Source organism: Nerophis lumbriciformis, linkage group LG02, assembly GCF_033978685.3.
Source record: "Nerophis lumbriciformis linkage group LG02, RoL_Nlum_v2.1, whole genome shotgun sequence".
Taxonomy (NCBI): Eukaryota; Metazoa; Chordata; class Actinopteri; order Syngnathiformes; family Syngnathidae; genus Nerophis; species Nerophis lumbriciformis.
Genome location: NC_084549.2, coordinates 75,102,165 through 75,115,000, shown reverse-complemented (window position 1 = coordinate 75,115,000; position 12,836 = coordinate 75,102,165). Strand labels below are relative to the sequence as shown.

Here is a 12,836-nt window from a genome sequence, read left to right as displayed (position 1 = left end):
TTCTGTCATATAGAGGATCTTTGACTTGCGATTTTGTAGCAAACATCTGAAACAGCAGTGCTTATGTCATATAGAGGATCTTTGACTTGCGATTTTGTAGCAAACGTCTAAAACAGCACTGCTTCTATCATATAGAGGATCTTTGACTTGCGATTTTGTAGCAAACGTCTAAAACAGCAGTGCTTCTGTCATATAGAGGATCTTTGACTTGCGATTTTGTAGCAAACATCTGAAACAGCCGTGCTTCTGTCATATAGAGGATCTTTGACTTTGGTAGTAAACGTCTAAAACAGCAGTGTTGCTTTCATATAGAGGATCTTTGACCTGCGATTTTGTAGCAAACGTCTAAAACAGCAGTGTTGCTTTCATATAGAGGATCTTTGACTTGCAATTTTGTAGCAAACGTCTAAAACAGCAGTGCTTCTGTCATATAGAGGATCTTTGACTTGCGATTTTGTAGCAAACGTCTAAAACAGCAGTGCTTCTGTCATATAGAGGATCTTTGACTTGCAATTTTGTAGCAAACGTCTAAAACAGCACTGCTTCTATCATATAGAGGATCTTTGACTTGCGCTTTTGTAGCAAACGTCTAAAACAGCAGTGCTTCTATCATATAGAGGATCTTTGACTTGTGATTTTGTAGCAAACGTCTAAAACAGCCGTGCTTCTGTCATATAGAGGATCTTTGACTTTGGTAGTAAACGTCTAAAACAGCAGTGTTGCTTTCATATAGAGGATCTTTGACCTGCGATTTTGTAGCAAACGTCTAAAACAGCAGTGTTGCTTTCATATAGAGGATCTTTGACTTGCGATTTTGTAGCAAACGTCTAAAACAGCAGTGCTTCTGTCATGTAGAGGATCTTTGACTTGCGATTTTGTAGCAAACGTCTAAAACAGCAGTGCTTCTGTCATGTAGAGGATCTTTGACCTGCGATTTTGTAGCAAACGTCTAAAACAGCAGTGTTGCTTTCATATAGAGGATCTTTGACTTGCGATTTTGTAGCAAACGTCTAAAACAGCAGTGCTTCTGTCATATAGAGGATCTTTGACTTGCAATTTTGTAGGAAACGTCTAAAACAGCACTGCTTCTATCATATAGAGGATCTTTGACTTGCGATTTTGTAGCAAACGTCTAAAACAGCACTGCTTCTATCATATAGAGGATCTTTGACTTGCGCTTTTGTAGCAAACGTCTAAAACAGCAGTGCTTCTATCATATAGAGGATCTTTGACTTGCGATTTTGTAGCAAACGTCTAAAACAGCACTGCTTCTATCATATAGAGGATCTTTGACTTGCGCTTTTGTAGCAAACGTCTAAAACAGCAGTGCTTCTGTCATATAGAGGATCTTTGACTTGCAATTTTGTAGCAAACGTCTAAAACAGCACTGCTTCTATCATATAGAGGATCTTTGACTTGCGCTTTTGTAGCAAACGTCTAAAACAGCAGTGCTTCTATCATATACGTGGCGCAGTGGAAGAGTGGCCGTGCGCGACCCGAGGGTCCCTGGTTCAATCCCCACCTAGTACCAACCTCGTCATGTCCGTTGTGTCCTGAGCAAGACACTTCACCCTTGCTCCTGATGGCTGCTGGTTAGCGCCTTGCATGGCAGCTCCCTCCATCAGTGTGTGAATGTGTGTGTGAATGGGTAAATGTGGAAGTAGTGTCAAAGCGCTTTGAGTACCTTGAAGGTAGAAAAGCGCTATACAAGTACAACCCATTTATCATTTATTTATTTATATAGAGGATCTTTGACTTGTGATTTTGTAGCAAACGTCTAAAACAGCCGTGCTTCTGTCATATAGAGGATCTTTGACTTTGGTAGTAAACGTCTAAAACAGCAGTGTTGCTTTCATATAGAGGATCTTTGACCTGCGATTTTGTAGCAAACGTCTAAAACAGCAGTGTTGCTTTCATATAGAGGATCTTTGACTTGCGATTTTGTAGCAAACGTCTAAAACAGCAGTGCTTCTGTCATGTAGAGGATCTTTGACTTGCGATTTTGTAGCAAACGTCTAAAACAGCACTGCTTCTGTCATATAGAGGATCTTTGACTTGCAATTTTGTAGGAAACGTCTAAAACAGCACTGCTTCTATCATATAGAGGATCTTTGACTTGCGCTTTTGTAGCAAACGTCTAAAACAGCAGTGCTTCTATCATATAGAGGATCTTTGACTTGTGATTTTGTAGCAAACGTCTAAAACAGCCGTGCTTCTGTCATATAGAGGATCTTTGACTTGCGATTTTGTAGTAAACGTCTAAAACAGCAGTGTTTCTTTCATATAGACGATCTTTGACTTGCGATTTTGTAGCAAACGTCTAAAACAGCAGTGTTGCTTTCATATAGAGGATCTTTGTGTCATGACTTTGCAGTAGATTTCTAAAAATAATAGAGTGAATCTGTCACATAGAGGATCTTGACTAGAGACTTTCAAGTTGCTTCCTTAAAACAGCAGAGTGCCTCTGTCATATAGAGGATCTTTGACTTGCGATTGTGTAGCAAACGTCTAAAACAGCAGTGCTTCTGTCATATAGAGGATCTTTGACTTGCGCTTTTGTAGCAAACATCTGAAACAGCCGTGTTGCTTTTTCATATAAAGGATCTTTGACTTGCGATTTTGTAGAAAACTTCTAAAACAGCACTGCTTCTATCATATAGAGGATCTTTGACTTGCGATTTTGTAGCAAACGTCTAAAACAGCAGTGTTGCTTTCATATAGAGGATCTTTGACTTGCAATTTTGTAGCAAACGTCTAAAACAGCAGTGCTTCTATCATATAGAGGATCTTTGACTTGCGATTTTGTAGCAAACGTCTAAAACAGCGGTGCTTCTATCATATAGAGGATCTTTGACTTGTGATTTTGTAGTAAACGTCTAAAACAGCGGTGCTTCTATCATATAGAGGATCTTTGACTTGCAATTTTGTAGCAAATGTCTAAAACAGCAGTGTTGCTTTCATATAGAGGATCTTTGACTTGCGATTTTGTAGCAAACGTCTAAAACAGCAGTGCCTCTATCATATAGAGGATCTTTGACTTGCGATTTTGTAGCAATCGTCTAAAACAGCAATGCTTCTATCATATAGAGGATCTTTGACTTGCGATTTTGTAGCAAACGTCTAAAACAGCAATGCTTCTATCATATAGAGGATCTTTGACTTGCGATTTTGTAGCAAACGTCTAAAACAGCGGTGCTTCTATCATATAGAGGATCTTTGACTTGCAATTTTGTAGCAAATGTCTAAAACAGCAGTGTTGCTTTCATATAGAGGATCTTTGACTTGCGATTTTGTAGCAAACGTCTAAAACAGCACTGCTTCTATCATATAGAGGATCTTTGACTTGCGCTTTTGTAGCAAACGTCTAAAACAGCAGTGCTTCTATCATATAGAGGATCTTTGACTTGCGATTTTGTAGCAAACGTCTAAAACAGCAGTGTTGCTTTCATATAGAGGATCTTTGACTTGCGATTTTGTAGCAAACGTCTAAAACAGCACTGCTTCTATCATATAGAGGATCTTTGACTTGCGATTTTGTAGCAAACGTCTAAAACAGCACTGCTTCTATCATATAGAGGATCTTTGACTTGCGCTTTTGTAGCAAACGTCTAAAACAGCAGTGCTTCTATCATATAGAGGATCTTTGACTTGCGATTTTGTAGCAAACGTCTAAAACAGCAGTGTTGCTTTCATATAGAGGATCTTTGACTTGCGATTTTGTAGCAAACGTCTAAAACAGCAGTGCTTCTATCATATAGAGGATCTTTGACTTGCAATTTTGTAACAAACGTCTAAAACAGCACTGCTTCTATCATATAGAGGATCTTTGACTTGCAATTTTGTAGCAAACATCTAAAACAGCAGTGCTTCTATCATATAGAGGATCTTTGACTTGCGATTCTGTAGCAAACGTCTAAAACAGCAGTGTTGCTTTCATATAGAGGATCTTTGACTTGCAATTTTGTAACAAACGTCTAAAACAGCAGTGCTTCTATCATATAGAGGATCTTTGACTTGCGATTCTGTAGCAAACGTCTAAAACAGCAGTGTTGCTTTCATATAGAGGATCTTTGACTTGCGATTTTGTAGCAAACGTCTAAAACAGCACTGCTTCTATCATATAGAGGATCTTTGACTTGCGCTTTTGTAGCAAACGTCTAAAACAGCAGTGCTTCTATCATATAGAGGATCTTTGACTTGCGATTTTGTAGCAAACGTCTAAAACAGCAGTGTTGCTTTCATATAGAGGATCTTTGACTTGCGATTTTGTAGCAAACGTCTAAAACAGCACTGCTTCTATCATATAGAGGATCTTTGACTTGCGATTTTGTAGCAAACGTCTAAAACAGCACTGCTTCTATCATATAGAGGATCTTTGACTTGCGCTTTTGTAGCAAACGTCTAAAACAGCAGTGCTTCTATCATATAGAGGATCTTTGACTTGCGATTTTGTAGCAAACGTCTAAAACAGCAGTGTTGCTTTCATATAGAGGATCTTTGACTTGCGATTTTGTAGCAAACGTCTAAAACAGCAGTGCTTCTATCATATAGAGGATCTTTGACTTGCAATTTTGTAACAAACGTCTAAAACAGCACTGCTTCTATCATATAGAGGATCTTTGACTTGCAATTTTGTAGCAAACATCTAAAACAGCAGTGCTTCTATCATATAGAGGATCTTTGACTTGCGATTCTGTAGCAAACGTCTAAAACAGCAGTGTTGCTTTCATATAGAGGATCTTTGACTTGCAATTTTGTAACAAACGTCTAAAACAGCAGTGCTTCTATCATATAGAGGATCTTTGACTTGCGATTCTGTAGCAAACGTCTAAAACAGTGGTGCTGCTGTTACATAGAGGATCTTTGAGTGGTGATTTTGAAGTGGACTGGTAAAAACAGCCGAGCACTCCTGGCTTATAGATGATCTTTGACTCTCCCAGCCCCTCAATAATCGATAAGGTTCGCTGTGGGCTGCTAATTGATGAGTCATTTAACGAGCAGACTAAATGTGCTCCTGATTAGCAAACAACAAATGCGAGCGCAGCGTGACTTTTATTGCTCGTCATTTAGCGGAGACGATTAAAAAGCTAATGAAAGCTGCTCGTCTCTCCCGCCAGGAGAAGGACAGGAACCTGCGGCGCATCACCCGCATGGTGCTGGTGGTGGTGGCCGTCTTCATCGTGTGCTGGACGCCCATCCACATCTTCGTCATCATCACCGCCCTCATCAACATCCCCAGCTCCACCCTGCAGACCATCACCTGGCACTTCTGCATCGCCCTGGGCTACACCAACAGGTAGCATACTGTCTTTAATACTGTACTGTACTATACTGTACTGTACTGTCTTTAATACTGTACTGTACTATACTGTACTGTCTTTAATACTGTACTGTACTATACTGTACTGTCTTTAATACTGTACTGTACTGTACTGTTTGTCACCCCACAGCAGCCTGAACCCCGTCCTCTACGGCTACTTGGACGAGAACTTCAAGCGCTGCTTCCGAGAGTTCTGCTCGTCCAGCCCCTCACTCATGGACATACACACCTCCTCACGGGGCGGAGCTGCGGGACGCAAGGCGCCACAACGTGAGCGCAATAACAGCACGCTGACGGGAGAGAGGTCCAATCTACAGGTGTGTGTGTGTGTGTGTGTGTGTGTGTGTGTGTGTGTGTGTGTGTGTGTGTGTGTGTGTGTGTGTGTGTGTGTGTGTGTGTCATTATGGTGGTACTTAATGAATACTTAGGTGTACTACACTACTGTATTTAATGATGGTGGTACTTAATGAATACTTAGGTCTACTACACTACTGTATTTAATGTTGTCATTATGGTGGTACTTAATGAATACTTAGGTCTACTACACTACTGTATGGCCATGGTGCTACTTGGAGAGCCGAGTGTTCTGTGAGGTGTTCCTGGTCACAAAAGTAGGAAACCCCCTGGTCCAATGATGGTGAAACTGATCCCAACATTTAAATAAAAAACTAAAATCCACTCACATACTTTTTGACATGCAATTCTTCAATTCTAAATCAATTCAGAATTATTATTTTTTTCTAAATACTTTTTTTTTTTGTCTATTTCACCGCTCACTCGCTGCCTTCATGTTGTCATACATCGCCTTCATGTTGTCATACATCGCCTTCATGTTGTCATACATCAGCAACCACAAAGAGCTTTTGGAAACAGTTTTGAAAAGGTTTTATTTCCAAATAAAACACTAAGGGAGTCTAGTCTGGATTCTGAATGGAATCATCACCTTGAGAGTGGTGATGGGATCAAATGAATGAATGAATGAATGAATGAATGGAATCACCACCTTGAGAGTGGTGATGGGATCAAATGAATGCATGAATGAATGAATGAATGAATGAATGAATGAATGAATGAATGGAACCATCACCTTGAGAGCGGTGATGGGATCAAATGAATGAATGAATGAATGAATGAATGAATGGAATCATCACCTTGAGAGAGGTGATGGGATCAAATGAATGAATGAATGAATGAAAGGAATCATCACCTTAAGAGTGGTGATGGGATCAAATGAATGAATGAATGAATGAATGGAATCATCACCTTGAGAGAGGTGATGGGATCAAATGAATGAATGAATGGAATGATCACCTTGAGAGAGGTGATGGGATCAAATGAATGAATGAATGAATGAATGAATGAATGGAATCATCACCTTGAGAGAGGTGATGGGATGAAATGGTGACCTCCTCTAGTTAGTACTAGTTAGTAGTACTCTTGTATGATTTCTGTTATTTACTTCCTTATCTCCTGCAGGTGTGACTAGTGTGTCATGTGATCTCCTGCAGGTGTGACTAGTGTGTCATGTGATCTCCTGCAGGTGTGACTAGTGTGTGTCATGTGATCTCCTGCAGGTGTGACTAGTGTGTCATGTGATCTCCTGCAGGTGTGACTAGTGTGTGTCATGTGATCTCCTGCAGGTGTGACTAGTGTGTGTCATGTGATCTCCTGCAGGTGTGACTAGTGTGTCATGTGATCTCCTGCAGGTGTGACTAGTGTTTCATGTGATCTCCTGCAGGTGTGACTAGTGTGTCATGTGATCTCCTGCAGGTGTGACTAGTGTGTCATGTGATCTCCTGCAGGTGTGACTAGTGTGTCATGTGATCTCCTGCAGGTGTGACTAGTGTGTGTCATGTGATCTCCTGCAGGTGTGACTAGTGTGTCATGTGATCTCCTGCAGGTGTGACTAGTGTGTGTCATGTGATCTCCTGCAGGTGTGACTAGTGTGTCATGTGATCTCCTGCAGGTGTGACTAGTGTGTGTCATGTGATCTCCTGCAGGTGTGACTAGTGTTTCATGTGATCTCCTGCAGGTGTGACTAGTGTGTCATGTGATCTCCTGCAGGTGTGACTAGTGTGTCATGTGATCTCCTGCAGGTGTGACTAGTGTGTCATGTGATCTCCTGCAGGTGTGACTAGTGTGTGTCATGTGATCTCCTGCAGGTATGACTAGCCGTGGCGGAGACGTCGGTGGACTCAGGGCGGTGTGGCGGCGGCGGCGGCGGCGGCGGCGGCAAGGAGGAAGTCAGCTGTGAAGTGACTCAAGTCACCACGGGGCTCTGACATGTTGGACGCCATCCTTGGCCAAGAGGGCGCCGCAGGTAAAGTTGATGTTTCCTGCTCGTTGGAGCGTGACGTCACATGACTTTGTGACCACACAGACTTTAGCTCCTCCCCTAAGAGGCAGACACTTGATTAGGTACACCTGCGAGAGTTGATGCAGTAAGAAAAGGCTGCAGTTCCATGCCAGGCCTGCAGTGGCAGCACAGCACAGCACAGCGCCACCTGCTGCTTCTTTCCTCCACTCGCCCCATGCATGAGTCCAGCAGGGTCTAGACCATGGAACAACCTTCCAGTCTCTGAGGACATTTCAATGTACTCAAGTCCACTTAGGCAGGACATCTTCTTTCTTTTTAGTTCTTCTTCTACATGTTATTGCTATTTTAGCTGATATATTCTGCACTTCTTTAAAAAGTATATTTGACTCTTGTGTTCTTCTATGTGACCTTTTTCTTTTATTCTTGCACAATGTTGCTGTCTGTGCACAACTTTGGCCTCCCGAAATGTGCTGTGTCAACAAATAAATCCACGGAACCCAACTGAACATGAAAAAGTCCGAAGCAATGACGTGTTCCTGTTATGAAGCGGATCTGCACCAAAATGAGACAGTTTCTACTTTGGCCCTTGTCCAGGGTGTACCCCGCCTTCCGCCCGATTGTAGCTGAGATAGGCTCCAGCACCCCCCGCCACCCCCGAAGGGAATAAGCGGTAGAAAATGGATGGATGGATGGATGGATACAAGTAAGATGCTCAATGGCGGCTAGTTGGGTTTGTGCAGGTGTCATGTGACCTTGCAGGTGTGTGCAGGTGTCATGTGACCTTGCAGGTGTCATGTGACCTTGTATGCACACAAATGTTGTATCTTGACTTAATTCTGTGGAAAAAGTCACTTGTTTGTGGACTTCTGACAACAGACATGAAGCCGCTCAGCATGTTCTCTCTCTCTCCGTGTTCAGTCCACTTCAAAAAGTGAAGCCAAAGCAGCTTTGTTTACCACATCGATGGTATTGAAAAGCAGACGCATTAGCGTGTTTGGACGCCTTGACACGAGCTGTGAAAAAGAGCGGCCATTACCGGCGGTCTGAGTGCACCTTGATGTCATTTAAACACGCAGGATTGTTTGTACTCGTGTCGTAGTTCCTGATGAAGTGCTTGATATTTACTCTGCCTGGCCAACAAAAAATAAAAAGTGCTTATTTTATGGGAGGAAATATATTTGGTAACTAAAGCAGTGCAACTGTGTGGTTTCTCCCAGTCAATCAGAGAGAAAAGGTCACGGAAATGTAAAACTAAATATATTTTTTTCAATGACAGAATTAAAATGGATAAAGTCTAAATAAATGAGTACACTAATAAGGAAAATAGAGTATTTTAAACAGACTCATAATATTTATCATGTGACGTGTTGGACAAATATTGGCTAAAGAAGAAAAAAGTATTTGACGATCCCTGCAAGGAAATACTACGTCTGACATCACATTCTTTTAACATTTTGATGACGTTCATTCAGGAAATGCAATCTTAATCTTTTGATTCCTCACTTCCTGCTTCGAGCTTGTCAGAAATTGTTGGCTTTTGTTAAAAACAGCAACCAAATAAATCAATAAAAAGTGCTTATTTTATGGGAAGGAAACATATTTTTTAACTAAAGCAGTACAACTGTGTGGTTTCTCCCAGTCAATCAGAGAATAAAGGTAACGGAAATGTAAAAGTAAATATATGTTGTCAATGACAGAATCATAATTAAAATGAATCAAATCTAAATAATGAAGTACACTAATAAGGAAAATAGAGTATTTTAAACAGATTCATAATATTTATCAATCCAATGACAATGTCAAAAAATGACATTCCTAGGGATCACATTTTCAATGTATGAATATTTTCATTGTAACGTATTTAAGCCTTCAATTGATGAATAATAAATAGAGGATAAAAGTTTATTTTGAAGACTTTCCTGTCATGTGCACGACAGAAACATCTTCCTCTGTACGATGACTTCCTGCACAGAAAGAAGGTCGTGTCCAAAAGAAACAGGTCAGCAGCAGGAAGCATGAAGTGCTCTAAAACTTGCTGGTAGACGGCTGCGTTGACCCTGGATCTCAGGAAACAGAGTGGACCGACACCAGCTGGACTGCTGCTGAGTGGTCCAAAGTCATGTTTTCTGACGAAAGCAAATTTTGCATTTCCTTTGGAAATTGAGGTCCCAGAGTCTGGAGGAAGACAGGAGAGGCACAGGATCCACGTTGCCTGAAGTCTAGTGTAAAGTTTCCACCATCAGTGATGGTTTGGGGTGCCATGTCATCTGCTGGTGTCGGTCCACTCTGTTTCCTGAGATCCAGGGTCAACGCAGCCGTCTACCGGCAAGTTTTAGAGCACTTCATGCTTCCTGCTGCTGACCTGCTCTATGGAGATGGAGATTTCAAGTTCCAACAGGACTTGGCGCCTGCACACAGCGCAAAATCTACCCGTGCCTGGTTGACGGACCATGGTATTTCTGTTCTAAATTGGCCCGCCAACTCCCCTGACCTTAGCCCCATAGAAAATCTGTGGGGTATTGTGAAAAGGAAGATGCAGAATGCCAGACCCAAAAACGCAGAAGAGTTGAAGGCCACTATCAGAGCAACCTGGGCTCTCATAACACCTGAGCAGTGCCAGAAACTCATCGACTCCATGCCACGCCGCATTAACGCAGTAATTGAGGCAAAAGGAGCTCCAACCAAGTATTGAGTATTGTACATGCTCATATTTTTCATTTTCATACTTTTCAGTTGGCCAACATTTCTAAAAATCCCTTTTTTGTATTAGCCTTAAGTAATATTCTAATTTTGTGACACACGGAATTTTGGATTTTCATTTGTTGCCACTTCAAATCATCAAAATTAAATGAAATAAACATTTGAATGCATCAGTCTGTGTGCAATGAATAAATATAATGTACAAGTTACACCTTTTGAATGCAATTACTGAAATAAATCAAGTTTTGCAAAATATTCTAATGTACTGGCTTTTACCTGTATACGGCTTGCAAAAAAGGATTTAGCTTCCAAATAATGAAGTTATTTGATGAATTTGTGAATCGCTGTTTAGGAATTGATTTTTGGTTACAAATGCTGTTAATTAAGTCAGCGATGAAAATGTTCAAAAGAAAGGAGCAACTAGAAAATAAATGAACTCCAAGTTCCAATCCAATTCAATGTTAGAAAAGGAGTATTTGAGTCGACCTTGTCATCTTTTATCAATACTGCCGTTTGCAAAAAAAGATATCAACTAATTTAATGGCCTTCAGTGCGCGGCCGAAGGGACTAAAATGGCCTTTTGCCCGTACGAGCTGCTTGGATGATAATGGCGGTCATCATCTTGGAGGGTTGTTATTAAAGAGCTCTTTCATGCTTGCTGGCCAAGGAAACGAAAAGGCTGCACTTCAAATACACTTATCCATATATATATATATATATATGTATATATATATATATATATATATATATATATATATATATATATATACTCCTGCGCCCCCCGTGGTAGAAAATGGATGGATATATATATATATATATATATATATATATATATATATATATATATATATATATATATATATATATATATATATATATATATATATATATAATCTGTATTTCCTCTGAATAAACACACCTTTGCCTTGGTAAAAGATGAATGGGTCTTTACTGAGAAATGCTGTGGAAAACACCATAGTCAGGATGCTTTGAATATAATACAATATAATATAATAAAATATACTATAATATAATATATTATAATTTAATATCATGTTTTTTTAGTCTTTTTTTGGCCAGGGAGCCCCCGCCAGCTGCCTTTCAATTTTCTGTGTGCCTGTATTTTTATGAAGATGATGCTTTGCTAGTCATTGTTTGTGTTATGTTGCTTTTTATTTTGGACCACAAAGACACCACTGGAAGTGTAATCTGTGATGAGGAGTAAGTATTGTCAATCATAGTGCTTCAACTATAAGAAATGTCTTGTAACGTTCCTGAGAGTCACCAAAGTGTATTTGCATTACTGTTCTTCTTCTTTTCATGGACGTGGTGTTGCTGTACTTGTTGTGTTGATGCCTACAAACATTAAAGTTGTACAACATCATTTTTAAAAGACCTTCATTCACAAAAAACTGAATTTCACCTAAAAAAAAAAAACCTGAAAAAGTGACCATTTTTGCTTGACTTGGAAATAGAATTGATGAAGAAAAAAATGAGACGTTGAAAAGATGAATATGACATGCTAGACATCACTTATGTAGAGCTTGACTATCCCTTGTAGAAACTAGGAGTCTTACAACTGATGCACTTTGATTCAAACTGTATTGTTGAATGACACACACTCTGTTTCTTTTTCATTGCTTTTAAAATGATTTAAAACATGATTCTAATATGGAGGTAAACTGTTGGATTAAAAATACATTCAAAACTATTTTTAAAGAACCAAACATATTGCGTTTTATGGTCATTTTTTATCTAATTTAAAAAATAACGTATGTAAATGTTTGGAAGAAATGAAATGATATTCCCCTATGGCAGGGGCAGTGTTGTTTTTCAATTCATTATTATTATTATTTGTCAAATATTTTAACATTAACAAAAGAATATTTGGACGTTGTTTTTTTAAAATCAACATTTTTTTTAATTACATTTAAAAAAATATCAAATTTAGACCCTCTACAGTCATTTTAAGGCCCTATCACTAAAAGCAGCAAAGTAGCAAAAACACTCATCAAAGATCCTCTATTCAACAGGACAACCCTGCTGTCTTGGAGAACTTACACCTCCGCAAAAACAATCTAGTCAAATGTGTTTAATATCAGGGGTTCTTAACCTTTGTGACCTTGGGGCCCGACCTTTCCACTACAGAGGGGTCCGGGGCCCACACAAATATTAAGTGATCCGACTCCTCATTTCAATCAAATTCAACAATTCTATCTAAGCTTCGTACAGTTTGCAACCTTGTCAGATGATAATAAACGTTGTGTTTCCATATAAATATTATTATTTTTATTGAACACTTGAGTCTCTTAAGGCTGATAATGACTCATCACAATACATTTACATACAATTATGTCAATAAACTAAATGATCAAAAAATCAGTTTCTTAACTAAATAGTCAATCAAATTAAAGTGCAACTAAAAGTACAGCTTCACCACTTCACTCATGTTTGCACTAAAACAACTTCTCTATGACTTCTTCTGTTTGAAGAAGTCGT

General features: G+C 39.6%; 1 protein-coding gene across 1 annotated transcript in view; it reads left to right on the top strand.

The window, feature by feature from the left end:
• Window positions 1-9,643, top strand: part of oprm1 (opioid receptor, mu 1) — a 35,571-nt gene extending 25,928 nt beyond the window's left edge. Inside the window, exons 4-6 of the mRNA XM_061968722.1 lie at window positions 5,118-5,296; window positions 5,451-5,637; window positions 7,483-9,643. Coding sequence (XP_061824706.1) covers window positions 5,118-5,296; window positions 5,451-5,637; window positions 7,483-7,488 — 372 coding nt within the window. The 3' untranslated portion in view covers window positions 7,489-9,643. The remainder of the gene's footprint in view (window positions 1-5,117; window positions 5,297-5,450; window positions 5,638-7,482) is intronic.
• Window positions 9,644-12,836: the final 3,193 nt, after the last annotated feature.